Here is a 16,947-nt window from a genome sequence, read left to right as displayed (position 1 = left end):
TGCTGTCCAAAGGCTGCTAAGAGATGAATATGAAGTAAGCAAGATCCTGGACTACAGAGTCAGCGGTGAACAAAGGGAAAATTTGTTTGTGCAATGCTGGAAAAATGTGGAGTTTTGAGTGTCTGCTAACATTACTGCCGTCATGTGTTTTATATGCACGGTTATCAAAACTGAAGTTCTGTAATTACTGGTAAGGTGAATATTGCCAGCTTCATACAGATGGTTACCGAAGACACGCCCTCACGCCGAGTCCAGGAATTTTAATGGTTTTTTTCTCGTTTTTAACATTTTTTTACATCACTTACCTCATGAAGAGCTTTTAAGCCTCTTCTCACAGGAAATGCAAAATATTAAAAAATACACCCGGGATGGTGGCCATATTAGTAGTGGTAATAAATCTAGTCAAATTACCTTTTTAATAATCAATGGTGTTCTTACACATCATTCTGATGAGCATTTGATTTGAGTATTAGCAATGCAAAGGCGCTGGGTGATCTTACGTGGGCATTTGCGGCGGAAAGTTAACTTCTGAAACGAGTCTATTCCATAAGTCTTGTCGGCACTTTGCCAAAGAACCGGACAAGGACTGGGAGCACCACAACCGTACACGGTACGGTATGGTACAATACCCCCGTCCCGAGTTCCAAAGGCGGAAGGGGAAATTTGAGAGCTCCTCTCTTTCAAGGCAAGAGCACATTGCTGCTGGATGTTAAATCGCTCTCGAATGGCTCCAAAATCCATACTTTTTGAAGGATGTGACAGTGATTTGGAGGACCTCAAGGTGCCCTTTACAAAGTAAGCAACGCTTCATACATTTCTTCTGCGGACACAGCGGAAAGTACTGCAGTGCCCAAAGAACTGGGCACGCCAGCAAAAACCCGCAGCTCCGAATTCTGGGAAAGGAACTGCATTAATGACGCAGGAGCCACATCAGAAAATACCCCGTTGTAGCTTTTATTGGATCCTTTTTGGATAGCTGTGCCTTTGAGGTAATTTAATAATGGACTGTCATAATCGTGCTGATTTCATGATCAATAATAGGTATAATCTGCTATGGAAAGAAAATGGGGGTACACCGTAATTCCTGGTCTTCTCAGATACAAGATGTACAGATTCGTGACATCAAGGCTCATGTCTCAGAGTTAAAGCCTCCCGGTGCCTCCGAAACCTTTTTCACTCGGCTTCTTGCGTCGCTCCCGTTTTAGAGCTCAGCGTTTCGTTAAATCCGCGCTGTACCGAGCATCTCGTTCGCACCGAAAGCCCCGAACCCAAACGCGAAGAAAGACGTGCGGCTCCACCGCGAGCTCGATTCACAGCATCTTCCAGCAGAGCTTTGGAAACTTTCTAATGACACTACTTTCTCCCTCAACTTGCGTTATGCCAGCGGATTACCGTTATTAATTTTAAAAACAAACTCGGGCCACAAAGTCAGACTATCCACAAGCATTTAACTAGGCGAACTCTGCTCGATGATGTAGCGCACGCTCTTCAGCAGCGGTAAATTGTTCGCTTAGAATCATCCTGCTAAATCGGAACGCTCTTGAGCCCGGTGGAGCTCCTCCAGCTAACGGCGAGAGGAGGTGAGTCACCGCTAACCACGCACCGGCTCGTGCCCTCCAACGGCGACCTTCTGGCGAGCCTCGCCGCTTGTTTACTCAAAATACACTTTGGAGTGTTGTTTACCGGCATCACCCAGAAAAGCGTACCGCACACACGGGCAAAGATTAGGTACCCAGGCGCGTTTCGTTCCCACGACTCCGCATTGTTTGCGTGTTTGTTGCAGCTCTTAAGGCATCGTGTTTGGTTTTGGGGCTGCTCAAGAGCACGTGCCCACTTCCAACCCAACGGTTCATCCTAAGGGATGTTTTTTCAAACCCACGAGTCACGCCGAAGACCGACCCTTGCAGCGGTGGCCCGTTTTCTTCTTACCCTAACCCAACTCCTGATGACTTTCACGAAACAGGTACATGGGATTGAAACAGTTTTGTTAAACTGATTTGGGGCCGTTCCAGCAACAGCAACCCCTCTCAATTCCGTCGAAACTTTTCAGGAAAATTTAAGGATAAAGCCTCTGAAAAGCTACCAACCAATATCTGGAGCCGTTTGTCCCGGGCGGGGTCGCGGGGAGCACCCTGGACGGGATGCCAATCCACTGCAGGGCACCCCGAGCAGGGCTCGAACCCCGGACCCGGCACACGGAAGGCACTGGCTAAACCTGCAACCCAAAAAACTACAGTACCAAATTTTAAGAAGCTCAGAAATATGGGATTTGGAAGGAGAGCAAATGAGCCTATTAAGAAATGAGACTAAATTAGGTTATTAACAGCCGAGATTCCCCTGAAGCTTTCATTCACCGGGCCATTACTGGTTTCCAGTCTGAGATTTTGTAAAGAAGGAAAAAAAGGCCTGAAATCATGAAGGAAAGGATGAGTAACCCCACAGTGGTCATTTTAAGCAAAAATATTTTCCCTCCAGTCTCTTCACACACGTCCACCTTGGACCGCAGGACACGGACAGAGAAAACCAGGCGTCTCCCGCGGGGTAGAACCGCCTTGAGCGCAGTAAACGTAGACTTTGCCCATGTTTGAGAGTCAACAACCCTTCAGTAAGTGGGGAGAAGAGGAGACGCTCAAACGTTTACTTTCCCCTCTCACATCTAGGGAAACTGAGCTCAAACAGGCGAAAACGAGGCGCTAGAATATCTGCGGCAGGAGAGCCATTCAACTAATATATTCTCATCTCTGTTACAGAGCAATTACTGGGCTCAATTAAATAAAGTCCCGCTCTCCATTTGCGTAACGACGCTGCAAGAAACGAACGCCACAGGCTGTTCTTCCTAAGTGACCGAAGGCCTTCCTCGGTGCGAACGGCTGACTCCGCACATCTTTCAACGTTAATGCGTTTACAACATGTTGGCTATTACAGCTTGCTCCCAAATTCGCACGTTTATTTCTTGCTTTGCTCGGAAGTGTCTCACGTTGTCACGCTTAAGTGCTCATTAGCTACGGTGTGATCGGGGGCCGCTTTAATGTGCCTTCCATTCCCAGAAGTGGTGTCCATGTGCTCTGGCGGTAGCTTTTTGTCATTTTTAAGAGCAGGTCTAAATTTTATTTTAGGATTATTCCGCTCCCATCGTCCGAATCAAGCAGCACATAAACACGCTGATTCTTCAGCTTTGACCCAGGTCTCTCAGTACCACAACTTGCACTGAAAGGTTGGTAAACGTGCGATCCTTTCCATCGCTCCCTCCTACATGGGAGGAGGGAATGGAGATCAGACTTGCTCATCTTCTAATCTCCACAGATGGTGCGGTATTGTCTCTGCTGTCTGAGCTGACGCCGCCCAGGTGATATGACCTTCTCGCACCTGGAGCCGTATCGACCCCATGTGTCTCATGGTAGGGGGCCGGACTGTTTACGTTAACACAAGCTCACTGCGGTACAAGTCAAGAGACCATCCGGAGCCCTTGAAGGAAATGTCTGCCGAATCTGCATTTCCCCATTACGAGGTGGTAATGTGCGGCAAGGGTTCGAGTTTGACTTGACCCAGCATATAGTACGACTGCAGTAAAATAAAAAAGCCAACAAGGTGGAAACAAGAGTCGTTGACAATTGGCACAACATAAGGGAGCATACCAGTGAAAGCCAAATTAGGTAGTCTTAAAAATGTGGCTCAGATACACAACCGTTTATATATTTCTCTCATGCAATCTGGTGAAAAGAAACCTGCATAAATCACTTTGCATGGAAGAACCAACACTGCGCAGCAGCCGAAGGCGGCTCATCCCTCAAAAGCACACCGCGACGCGGCTTCGACTAAGATGTTCCTTCTGCATTGGCCGCTAAGCCGAGGGAAGGCAGACGAGACCCCCCCCGTCCGTGCTTTTTTGACAGCAAGGCCCCGAACAAGTCAAGGTTGCGTCGAGGACGCAATGGTGCCACTCGAGGCTCTCGGAAATAAGTTTTCGGAGAGGACAGCCGCCACAATGAGCATGTTGATGGTTCCAACCTCTCGTGAAAACAGGCGAAAGACACGGGCAGAGAAATGGGGGCAATGCCTTGGCGAGCAGCATTTGGAGAACACTTTAATATAATTACAGTCTTAAGAGCTTTCTCCGTGGGCTTGGCTCGAGTCTAGCGCTTCTTCCGGAACTGTCCCTGAGGAAGAACCGCGCCCCTGGAGGTGAGTCAGCGCGCCCCCGACGCGGCCCGACCACACAGAGGAGCCGCTTCACTTCCGCTCCTACTTCCGGGGGTCGTCCTCTTGGATGCGGAACTGCCGGCTGGGCTTACGGGACTCCAGCATGAGCTCGTACAACTGGCCAATCTGCTCGTCCTGAAAGTGCGCCAGCTTCTCCTCGGAGAGCTTGGCTCCGAAGGCGGCCGTCTTCCCGCCTCTCCCGGCTGACTCCAGGACCTGAGCTTGCAGGGTGTCCTTGTAGCTCTGCGGAGGAAACGGGACAGAAGCTTGCGAGATTGTTCATTCAGGGCACAGCGGAGAGCGATCGGTGCTCCTGGAGCAGCGCAACTTTCAATGTCACTAATGGAACGATGGCAGCGTGCCAGAAGGTGTGTGTGAGTCAACCACACGGGGGAGTGTCCCCGGGTCTCGAAAAGAAGAGCCATTCATAATTGAAAGGACTCGAATTTCGTAAGAAAATACACAAAAGTCAAAAGATCTTCTTAAGAAATTAACTGAAAAAGTGCCGTTTCATGTGCCTGGGGGTTATGGAGCTCACGACCCTGGACTGACCACCTCCCTGAGCACCGAGCGCCACCTTCCAGTCTACTTACAGGCGACCGCTGACGTTTCGATGTCTTAAAGAACACAAATGAGCGCTTCGAGGATTACCTTGGCTACACAGAGGCAAAAATGTGCAACAGACACGTTAGTTTCATTGAAAATTCCAGCGACGGGAGCGAAAACCACTTGGGTAGGGTAAGTGCCGCTGAGTACAAGTCAACCGGTTTTCACATGAATTGGGGAGGCGGGTTCGGAAGTGGTATTCCAAGGCCATCCTCCGCCCGTCTTTGGACCGACGTCCCACACGAACGCAGAGAGCACGCGAACTCCGCGCAGACAGAGTCGGATTTGAACCCGCAGCCCAGGAGCTGCGAGGTGCCAGCGCTACCCGCTGCGCCAACATGCACTCACAAATGACTCTAAACGACTGATGTGTTTACTGCTCATACTTTTTCATCATCAATTCAGGTTCACACATTTTCTATCGATAAATAGACCGTATTAGTGCACTTAGCACAGTTTTTGAATCCAGAATAACTTACAAGCATTTCTCTCACTATGGGTGCACTCCCCAATAATGATCTCAGCAACCAAATGTCTTCAAGTCTGATACGTCCCCTGGATCAAGCCCAATTCCAGCAGGCAGGCGAGATGTAATGACATGGAGACAGATCTCACTAGAGTCCCATTTATATTCATAACAAAAACGAGATTCGTTCTGATGCGTTATTGAAAAGAACTCGGGACCGATTACATTTTAGGGGTGTCAAATCGCGAGTGACGCGCCTCGCCCCCATTCTTCGTAATCTCATTAGATGTACTCATCTTCACAAGGAACGTGTTCTCCGAGCACCTGAGAACACGGCGTCCGCAAACAGTGACTCTTGGGCAAACTGAACGATTCAGCGCCGCCTACATATTAAAGTCCCAACGTTTCACCCGTACACAACACACACGTTACCATCTCCAGGGGGGGCGTAATGAGACGGATGCTGTGCAACGCATCAATAATGGGCGGCGTGACGGCACAGCGGGTAGCGCTGGTGCCCCACAGCTCCTGGGCTTTGCACTTGGACGTAGGTGTGTGTGTGTGTGGAGTTTGCATCTACTTCCCGTGTTCACATGGGTTTCCTCTGGGTGCTCTGATTTCCTCCCACAGTCCCAAGACATGTTTCAGGTGAACTGGTGACTAAATTGCTCATTGTGTGTGTGTGTGTGTGTGTGTGTTACATTGCTCTGCTGTACAAATGACTGTAGATTGTTTACTACATCTAGCGTTTCTAACACTGCAAATCACCTTCGACGAAAGGCATCAGTTAAATATTAACTTATATGTCATTTTGGGAAAATAATCTGGTAAATGAATAAATGTAAATAACATAATACACACCGACTTTTTTATTTCTAAATTTTTTTTATATCTTAGCTCACTGTCGGAACACACAACCAAGAAGGTACCCTGGCTGCAGTCATTTAATGGCCTGGTGTGATGAATTATTACAAGTGAAAGTTTAAATATGCAGTACATTGAGCGTCAGTCTGTTTCCCTGCAAGTTATTGGAGTAATTCTCCTAAAATCAGAAACGCCACAGCCGTTTCCGCTGCCCGCCGGGAATTCGTCGGTACGGCCCCGAGCTTAGAAAAGCAGAGGCTCCGCCCACACCGCTCGGCCTATGAGCCGATCAGCTAATGACCGTGTGGTCGCGGCGCCGGGACGAATGCAGCTTTATGTAGCCGCATCGCTCTCTGGTGCGTCTCTAGGGAAAGCTTCTCCATTTCCATACGGCCGATTTATTAGGGAAAGAAAATTCCCACAAGCCTCCTCTCTAACCAGATTAGATTGAACACTCAGTGCTTGTAATCACATTTGCGGGGCTGCCTGCCCACCGCCCGCTCCTGCCTTCGCCGTCCGACTGCGACTGAAGGGGCAGAGCGGCGATTCGCCAATCTGGACGTGTCAAATGCGAGGGTCCGAGAGGCCTGGAGTCGGTTACACGGCAAACCATTCTGGGTTCTGCCAAGAAAAACTGATCGGGGACAGCACTCTGCATTGAAGCGTGTCCATTCCAACCCTTTCGTGTCATAAAAACAAGGTAATATCGTGACTTTTAAGCATCTTCTCAGATATTATGGGAAGATCAATATGGGGAAAACAAAGTTTATTTAGTGCAGAGTAAACATTTTTAAACAGATGCATCATGTTCTTCATCCTGAAGTTCATGTGGCTCTGAGGGAAAACCTTGAATGATATCTTGGACCACAAGGGCCTCCCAGTGAGATCCTTTCTGTACCAGTCGCAGATCAGAGTAAAAGGGAAACTGAACCGCGTTCCTAGAATAAAAGTTTATTATCTGACAAAAGGCCCGCTAACTGGGCTGTAGAACATGAAGGGAACTCAGCTGAAACGACAATCGGCAGGGCGGCACGGTGAAGCGGCAGGTAACATTTCTGTCTCAGTGCCTCAGCTGTTTGGCTGTGGGTTCGAACCTGGTTCGGTTTACATGTATTCATTTGGCAGACACTTTTCTCCAAAGCGACGTACATCTCATGGAAAATACGATGTGTGCATTACATTAGGAGAAAGAGAAACGTAGTTGCAGACATGTGATTCTTAAGTACAATTTACTTTCCACCATATGAACCAATGCTCATCACTCAGTGTGGGGTTTGCGTGTTCTCCCCGTGTTTAGAGGGTTCATGCATTTTAGATGGGATGGTGACTCTAAGTTGGTATAGCCGGCAGTTCAGTGGTTAGATCTGCCGTCTTTGGACCCAACACTCGCAGGTTTGATTCCCACCTCCGGCTGTAGTATCCTTGAGTAAGGTACTTACCCTAAATTGCGCCAGTAAAATTACCCACCTGTATAAATAAGCTTACATTTATTCATTTAGCTGATGCTTTTCTCCAAAGCAACTTACAATGTTAAGGTTACAATTATTTACCCATTTATAGAGCAGGGTGATTTTACTGGAGCAACTTAGGGTAAGTATCTGGCCCAAGGGTGCTAGAACCAGAGGTTGAACCTGCAGCCTTTTGCTCCAAATGCAGTAGCGCTAACCACTATGCTACCAGCTCTCCCTAAACACATACATAATTGTAAATAGATTAACACTAAGTCATTTTTTTAAACTCTGCAATGGACAGGTGTCTCACACAGGCAGAAATATGGGGAGAACATGCACATTCCACATGGACACAGCTGGATTTGAACCACAGCCCAGAAGCTGCAAACCTCATCCCCCGTGCCACTGTGCTGCTACAGTCGGATCCAGAACCACTTCCAATGGCTGTGATACAAAAGCTTCTTGACTTGCTCTTCAGTGGACAGCTGATACGGTGCTTCAGATACATTATTTACTTGCTTAGCAGATGCTTTTCTCCAAAGCAACTTACAATGGATACTATGTAGTGTTATCAGCCCACACACCTTATTCACCGTAGTGACTTACACTGCTAGATACACTACTTACAAGGGGTTACTCATCCATGCATCAGTGGAACACACTCTCTCTGTCACTCACACACTGTGGGGGAGGGGGAACCTGAACAGCATGTCTCTGGAGTGTGGGAGGAAACCAGAGCACCCAGAGGAAACCCACAGAGATACAGGGAGGACATGCAAACTCCAAACAGACTGAGCGGGGATCAAATCCATGTTCTCTCGCACCACCCAGGCGCTGTGAGACAGCAGCGCTACTCGCTGTGCCACCCATATAAGAGGGTGTGATAATTTATGAAAGACCAAATACTGAGAATATTCACAAAGTAAATGTAGTAAATCTTTCCATGCATCTGCTTTCGTCTTTCTCCACTTGGCTTCCAATTGCTGCCCATAAAGTTGAGACTGATGACACCTACAAGACTATTAATGGACCCGTTCCCCGATACGTGTAGCAAGATTAAAAGCCTGCATGTTCTCAGTTCTGGTTTCGCTGTGGTGAAATGTTCTCCCTCTGTCACTCAGAACTGCTGAATCCTTCTCAACATTCAGAACATCTATTTCAGACCCACTTCTCTCCTGATCTATCAGCTCCATAAACTCAATACATTAATGAGTAATGACTACATTTTTTTTTTTAAATCTATCAATTTTATATAGTTATTTGTGTGATGTATGCTGGCAAAAATGGTGGTATGGGACAAATTGACTGTTCTTTGTGAATCACGTGTCTGTATCTGTTGGTGAAATGCACTTTACCATGTTTACTATGGGTTGTACAAGAAAAGTGACTTTTGAATCAATGTCAATAAAAAGTGTTTTTGAAAATGGAGGATTTATTATGGGTGTATGTCGCTGTTTAAGCCCCACCTGTTGCCCTTGCCAGTAAACTACTTACTAGTACTACTCATATTTACTTCATTATCACACGTTTTACATTTCTACATGTACATATTTACTGAAGCAGGTTTGGTCGAGCCCATTAAAGTCTTTTTCCGACTCCGCGGGACTTGAGCAGCAGCGGTACATTTGAGAACACCGTGCTCAGCGACTAGCATCAGCTGGCATTAAAAGCGCTGCCCTTTTGTGCTCAGATAAACCTCGAAGCGGATCCAGCTCGTGTGCATTTGTATGCTTGCAGAGGTTGTGGGAATTGTTTAATCACTTGTCAAGCACGATCCTGAGTCAGGGCACCTCATTAAACACTCCAAAACTTCTCAATCTCGCTGAGTTTCTGTCTGCATCACCCTGAGGTTCGCTGCCCTCTAAGTGCCCCCCCCCCACAGGTACAGCGCCAACACCCTTTCTCCCTTTCCCTCCCTCTCTGTCCTACAACCTGTTTACACTCATTTTTACTGCTTAATGCTCATTATTACTTCTGCAGATTTATTTGACTCGAGCACTCAGCTGGCATTTCAGTGGTTAGAGGTCACAGGTTTGATTCCCACCTTCAGCTATAGTATCCTAGAGCAAGGAACTTACCCTAAAATTACTCTAGTAAAATTACCCAGCTGCATAAATGGGTAAATAATTGTGAAGTAGCTTAACACTGTAAGCTGCATTGTAGAAAAGAATCAGCTAAAAGAATAAATGTAGTTATTACATTGAATATGTGGCCCTGTTTCTTTAAAACCTTAGAAACAGCGCCACCGTGTGGTTTACAGAATAAATGACTCAGGTAGAACAGTGGAGAAGGTTGTACTCTTACTGTCACTCTGGAGAAAAGTACTGCTCCCAAACTGCTTGAATAAAATGAAGAAATGAACATAACTGAGAATGAAGAGAAGTAGTAGGAAAGAGGGGGAGGTAGGGAGAGAGAGGACAGAAGTCAGAGCATCAGCGCCATACCCGTGGAGTTCACACACAGTGTTCATACCAGCCCATGGTAACAGGTAAGAGGACATGTAAACAGGGTATGGTTTGAAAACTCGTGCAGGATTTCCTCACAGTCCTCAGTCTAAATGAGATCCCACAATTAAATACTCTCATTGTGTTCAGTAACAACCAGGATTCGAACCACCTGCTGTGTACGAGTGCCCTGCAAAGCACAGTGAAACTGCAAAAATATTTACTTATTACAGTGACCTACAGTACCTGTAGCTGGGGAGGAAGCAGATGTTTGTTTAAAGAGTTTGTTTGGTTTTAAGTGATTGTATTCATTTTTAATACCATTTGATATTTAATACTGTTTTAAATGTGTTTATGGTGTTGCATGAATGTGTGTTTCAACACAGCTGAAAATAATACAGTAACGCTGGAGGGTTCATGTTTAAGATAAACCCATAAGTACCAAGGTGTCATCACAAATTTTTACTGTTCTTCTTAAAACACTTCTAAAGGTAGAGGAGTTTTAAAGTGCCATCTTTGAATTCCTAAAGAGTTAATTTTACAATTGTTTATAACCTGATTCTTTTCTGTACAGCAGGAAGGACAGGTGTGTGATCAGAGCTCTTTTGTGTTTATGCTGTGAAACATTTATTTATGAATGACGTGGATGTGTTTTTCAGCGTTGGGAGCATTTTATCTTTAATGGTATGGAATAAAGTCTGGATTGGGGAGGAGCTCTCCAACTTACACTGCAAGGTATTCTTACTGTAGTAGATCAGGGTAAGTTCTGTCGGGGAACTGCAGCAGGAGCAGCGGGTGGGCAGGGACAGGGACAGGGGGGCGGGGACACTGAAAGAGGGCGGGGTCACGGACATGAACGGGGGAGGGGCATAGAAAAGAGGCAGGAACATATACCTGAAAGGGGCGGGGACACAGAAAGTGGGCGGGAGCCCAGACGGCAACGGGGCGGGGACACAGAAAGTGGGCGGGGACAGGCCGTACCTCCCACTCCTTCAGGAAGCTGCGCACGTCCTGCGGCGCGGTGACAGCGCGGTGCCTCCGGAACTCGTCCTTCACGTACTGGTCGCCCAGGGCCCGCAATTCAATGGGCAGGAAGCGGTGCAGCAGCAGGATCCGCTTGTACAGGGAGAGAATCCTGGATACGTGTGCCGCGTTCGCCATCGTGACTAAAAACACACACACACACAGGAACGCGCTCACAAGTTTACATGTGCATAGCGCGACCGTTTCCACTCTTTCCTAACCATCGATTATCGAGTGACGACTGAGGGTCTCAGAGCTACACCACCACCACCACACAGCCCAGACTCACCTCGCACACCCGTCCTGTCACAAACACACGATCGAGCGCGCGCGAAATAAAGCGCAGCGTCTTCCTAAGTAAGCGCCTAAGCGGTGGAGCTACCCAGTTTACCTTAATTAATGACCTACGGCTCCGTGAGATGCTCCGAAGTTGCCCTCTTTCACTATGAAAAGGCGATCGATGGTCACGTGACCAGTGTAGTGCTTGCCTGTGGAGCTGTGCGCCTCTCTGGGACCCCTGACTGCCGCCCGCCCCCTAGCGGCCTGGAGAGCTACTGCAGGCGCTGCTGGTAACTTGGAGTCCGCGCGGATCAGTCGCGCCTCTGAAAGTAAAATAATTCTGCTGGAAAATAAAATAAAGCAACAAGTAATAAAGTCCATTACTCGAGTCCCTCCACTGAGGCCTAAAAGACTTCCTTCCATCCTTTTCACACGTCTTTAGTACAGAACGGTGCGACTTTGGGTATATAGCCATTACCGCATAAGAATTCACGTGGGACTGGACAGACGCCTTTTGATGCCTGTTTTTAATTCAACTAGTATATGTCAACAGATACTATAAGTGTTTTTTTTTTTTTTAGATTAAAAACATTTTGCTGGTCAAAGACATTCCCCTTGTTCTATGATAACCTACGATAACTCACTTTCTAAACGTGGTATGCATCACAGTGGTTCACTGTGGTGAGAAGGGGGACAGGTGTCCCGTCCAGGTGGTGCAGAGTGGGTTGGACGGGGTCCTGCTCTCCGGTGGGTCTAGGGTTCGAGTCCCACTTGGGGTGCCTTGGGACGGACTGGCGTCCCGTCCTGGGTGTGTCCCCTCATCCTGCGCTGCCGGATAGGCTCCAGCTCCCCGCATGGAATAAGTGGCCTCAGAGATGGTGTATGTATGTGTGTGTCCCTTAAATTTACCATATCGTAAGCACAGCCTAAATGTATTTACATTTATATAGTTTCATGTGGTGTCACTTGAAATCAGATGCCCCAGGAACGCGTAGCAGTTGTGTCAACATTGCAGGACGCAATGGGAAAAATGCCCACGGCACGGGTGCGTCCCGTGCTCGTGTTTAAAATGCTCTTTGTGCTTACGTGAGCAGGTGTCGCGTCGCGCCGCGCCGCGCCGCGCCGTGACAGCAGGAGGCGTGGGGCAAACTGCGTTTTTTGGACTTTTCGCCGCGCGATTAAGCTACTTCACATACGGTCCTACCGGTGAAATCAGGGCTCCAGGACCACACACACACACACACACACACACACACACACACACACACACACACACACACGCGCGCGCGCGCGCGCGCGCACAGACAGGATGATCATGTGGCAATTCATCATCCCCGTGTTATTTTATCAATGACAATGTTATGCTAAATGATCGATCGGCTTCCTTCAATCTTTCTTATTTCCAGCAGATACTCAACATACTTCTTCTCAGGGATGGACTACTCGCAGAAAATATTTTTCTCCTGCGGAGGATTATCAGGCTTCTGCCTCGTTTACCTATTTTTGAACGCTTTTGACCGCCTCGCGCTCTCGGGGAACAGGCACGTGAAGAGCTACGGAGGTCCCCTGCAACATCACCTGCACGAAGGTAACCGCGGAGGGGGGTTGCTGGATGCGCAACTTTTCGCGCAGGTATCCCGCTTTAGCGTGCGCGCGCCTCCTTCCTCGTGAAAATTTCCCGCAAATTTCTTTAAACTGTACTCGGACGTCGTATGGACCCCGCAACTTGATATTTTAATAAAGACACATTATTATTATTACTGACACACGTGTGTCGGAGCCCGGACGGAACGGTAAGTTTGAAATCTCTTCTTCTTGGTAACTGAATATTTAAAGAAGTATTAACCTCTGCTTTAATGGCGAAACTTAGTTTACAAATTTATTGTAATACCTTGCGCTATTTGTTTAATCGTAAGTAGTTGTGTGTTGTAGCTTCATTGCATTCTATGTTTTAGAGTGTGCTTGAGGAAATGCGTGTGACGTGAGAGTTGTTTAGTGCGCATGTGAGAGAGCACGCGGGAGCTGGGGGGGGGTGGGGGCGGAAGAGGAGCCGAGCGAGTTATCTATGCGCGCGCGGTCTGCTAGACTTGACTTAGTTGTTACCGTCGCTGGGCGCAGACGAGGCAGCAGTCCGTGTCCTTGTACAGAACTTCCATAAATCCCAGTACTGTTAGAATTACCCCCCCCCCAGTGTGGTTCCGAACTCAGTCGGCACGTTGCATATATCGGGGCGCGCAGCGGTACTACGGTGTCAGTTCAGGGATCTTTTCCCTCCAGAACCTGTGCCTCACACCAACCTTCCTAGCCTGCTTAGCACCCCCAGGTTTTCTTCTTTTCCTTTGCCAAGATCAATTAGCTCATTCATTATTTTCGCCCTGAGTCCCCCCCAGTGATTGAACACTTCTTTACATTTTACCCACAATACAGCTGTGTACAATAATGAATAGACCAGTTTTTTGGGCGGGAAAATGGGTCTATTGTACACGGTACAAGGTAACTGAATGCTTTTTCTTTATGTCTATATATGTTACAATATACATAGACATAAATAAGAAGCAGTCAGTTTTTTTAAGTGTAATAAATTCTGTTAGTAGTGCGCGGAAATCTCCTGTAATACACACGCACTTACGTCAGCCAGCCGAGCAGGTTCTACAGGATAGATGGGCGATAATTTGCATGGGAAGAACACAGACATTTCTGGGAACATTTCACACACTGTCGCACAATGTCCGTGTGCGTCTACATAGTTCCTCCACCTGTTTTGAGGAGTGCTCCGTCATTCATTCGCTATCAATAACTGCCTGTCCAGTGCAGCGCTGCGGTGGTGCAGAGCCTGTCCTGGAAGCGGAGGGAGTGAGGCAGGGTACCCCATGGACGGGGCGCCACTCCATCACATTGCAGTCACACACGCGAAAAAGAATCTGTAGTCCTTACCTCACATGTCTCGGCGCTGTAGGAGGGAACGGCCGCAAAAACGAATGTGAACCTCACATAGGCTGAACTGGATCCAATCCCGCATCCGATCTCACGGCCCAGGAGGACTAACTGCTGCACCGCTGTCCCCCCTCAACCTGCCAGCTGCCCATTCCACGATTTTGTCACTGACATTCCGGCTGTCATTTGTTTTCCCAGGGGACGATAACAGGACTGCAGTCCACCTACAGAAAACGGTGCGAGTGCTGTGCTGGGTTATGACGGGCCCGAAAAACCTCAAATCCAAAACCTGCCATGTTCAGGCCACGTGGACACAGCACTGCAACCACGTGCTGTTCATGAGCTCCGAGGAGAGCGACTTCCCCACAGTGAGGCTCAATGTCACCGAAGGAAGAGATCACCTTTACATGAAGACCATCGCGGCCTTCAACTACATCCACGAGCATCATTTTGATGATGCGGACTGGTTCTTAAAAGCTGACGACGACACGTATGTGGTGATCGAGAATCTGCGCTTTCTTCTGTCAAAGCACAACACGTCCAAACCAATATATTTTGGCCGCAGGTTCTCCCCTTTCGTTAAACAAGGATACATGAGCGGGGGAGCTGGCTATGTTCTCAGCAAAGAGGCCCTCAGGAGATTTGTAGAAGGTTTTAAATCGGGCAGCTGCACTCATTTCACTGACTTGGAGGACGTGGGCTTGGGGACCTGCATGGAGAACATGAAAGTGGAAGCAGGAGACTCCAGAGACTCTGAGCAGAGACAGACCTTCCATGCATTTCCACCAGACCGCTACATAGTGAGGAAACCCAAATCCTCACTCCCATGGTATCTTTATTACGACTACTACCCCCCTGAAGAAGTGAGTAACCGTCCACACGGTGTACTCGACAGGCAAAATCATGACTGTTACAGTTAGGGGCTCATTTACAGTGGATGCACATTGAATAGAAATGGAGTTTTGTAAAAATTAAATGTATCTAACCCACAGAGATGGATGTTAGAACCAGTTAAACCAGCAATTCAAGTAAAACCCCTCTTGGTTTCAGCTTTGTTCCTAAACTCTAGATGCTATTTTTCCAGGGTCCCCAGTGCTGCTCAGACCTGGCGGTGTCTTTTCATTACATCTCTCCGCAAATGATGTACGAGCTGGAATACTACACTTACCACCTCCGTCCTTATGGGTACAAGTTCAGGTTTGATCCGGATTCGGCAGCAAAGAGTAAGATCGCTTCCAGGAAAAACGTGACTGGTGCTGTTTAAAATTAAAACACATTTAAAATGAATTAAAATATTGTTTCCTCCTCGAGCTCCTATTGGTGTCGAATGTTTACTGACTCATTAAAGAAACATGCAATATTCCTTGTCTCATTTAAATTTACATCTCTTCATTTAGCACACACTTTTCTCCAAAACGACTTCCAGCGAACAGTTTTGTGTTATCAGACCATGCTTTAGTTCACCCAAGGTGACTTAAGCTGCTACATACACTAATTGTAATGAATAACTCATCCATACACAAGTGAAACACACTTTCTGTCAGTCACACACCCACCCACCTGCACAGACTATGGGTGACTTCAGAGTCACCAATCCACCTGAAGAGCGGGCCTTTAGACTGTGGGAGAAAACCAGAGCACCCAAAGGAAACGCATGCAGACACGGGCAGAACATGCTAACCCTGATCGACATCTACAAACACCACATGTAAACAGTAAACACTGTAGAAGGCAGTTGAATTACAGTTGTTTGTATTAATAATTATGCCTAATGTTGTTTAAACAAGTGGTGCAGTGGGTTGGACCAGGTCCTGCTCTCCGGTGGGTCTGGGGTTCGAGTCCCGCTTGGGGTGCCTTGCAACGGACTGGCATCCCGTCCTGGGTGTGTCCCCTCCCCCTCCGGCCTTACGCCCTGTGTTGCCGGGTTAGGCTCCGGCTCCCCGCGACCCCCTATGGGACAAGCGGTTCAGAAAATGTGTGTGTGTGTTGTTTAAACACAAGCAGAATTACACTGTTTATATGGCTGGGTGGATGACAGAAACAGACAGGTAAACTGTCTTGCTATATTTTCTTCTGGGTCCAAAAGCTGGTGTTTACAGAGCTGTACCAAGTACTATTTCAGTTTAAAAATGTCTAATTTTGGATTGGTTACTTATGCTGCAATTCAATATATGTATTGTACAACTTACTCTCTTACCAATTAAACTTTTACTTGGTATCTGTTATATGTCTAAAAATCTCCTTTTATGGGCTGTCCACATACAACTCCATGTTAGTATTTTAGTTATTACATTAAGGTGCGCTTGGTATACCAGAACAAGTCTGCTTTTCAATTTAATAACTCATTGAACCTAACGTACGTTCAGCTGCGCCAGTTAACAGCTGTGTACTGAATTGCTGAGTCTTCCTGTTGAAACCAGCTGACCAGATAATTAAGAACAAGTAATACAAATTTCCTTCCATGGCAAATATTTGTAGCGTTTGAAATGAAACGCACACGAATCAGAGTATCAGATGAATGTGAATGAAGAGCAGTTTCACTGTGCTCAGTAACATGGTACTGGAATTTCAAGGTATTTTAAAGCATCGCCTCCCATGTCCACCATCTTCGTCGTTACATTAAAGACATGAATGTTTTTCTTATGTTTATTGACGTTATGCAAAATTGTATAAAGTATTT

The 16,947-nt window shown here is 47.2% G+C and overlaps 2 protein-coding genes across 3 annotated transcripts; one reads left to right on the top strand and one right to left on the bottom strand.

Moving 5' to 3' along the window:
* Nucleotides 1-342: 342 nt before the first annotated feature.
* On the bottom strand, nt 343-11,815 carry sdhaf3 (succinate dehydrogenase complex assembly factor 3). 2 transcript variants are annotated; one of them, XM_018754443.2, is made up of 3 exons: nt 11,344-11,435; nt 11,013-11,197; nt 343-4,443 (listed from the first exon to the last, which is right to left on the bottom strand). In XM_018754443.2, the coding sequence occupies exons 2-3, from the start codon at nt 11,190-11,192 to the stop codon at nt 4,243-4,245; spliced, it is 381 nt and encodes a 126-aa protein (XP_018609959.2). In that variant the 5' UTR covers nt 11,193-11,197; nt 11,344-11,435; the 3' UTR covers nt 343-4,242. The 2 variants fall into 2 exon arrangements, with proteins under 2 accessions (XP_018609959.2, XP_018609958.2); XM_018754442.2 differs by lacking the exon at nt 11,344-11,435 and adding an exon at nt 11,446-11,815 and having other exon boundaries at nt 344-4,443.
* A 608-nt stretch (nt 11,816-12,423) lies between these two features.
* c1galt1a (core 1 synthase, glycoprotein-N-acetylgalactosamine 3-beta-galactosyltransferase 1a) lies at nt 12,424-16,103 on the top strand. The gene is made up of 3 exons (XM_018754440.2): nt 12,424-12,921; nt 14,466-15,130; nt 15,352-16,103. Exons 1-3 carry the CDS (start codon nt 12,702-12,704, stop codon nt 15,529-15,531), a joined length of 1,065 nt encoding a protein of 354 aa, XP_018609956.1. The 5' UTR covers nt 12,424-12,701; the 3' UTR covers nt 15,532-16,103.
* The last annotated feature ends 844 nt before the right edge of the window (nt 16,104-16,947 follow it).

This window comes from Scleropages formosus, chromosome 23, assembly GCF_900964775.1.
Source record: "Scleropages formosus chromosome 23, fSclFor1.1, whole genome shotgun sequence".
NCBI classification, from domain to species: Eukaryota; Metazoa; Chordata; class Actinopteri; order Osteoglossiformes; family Osteoglossidae; genus Scleropages; species Scleropages formosus.
The sequence above is the reverse complement of the archived record's forward strand: the minus strand, read 5'-3'. Positions and strand labels throughout refer to the sequence as shown.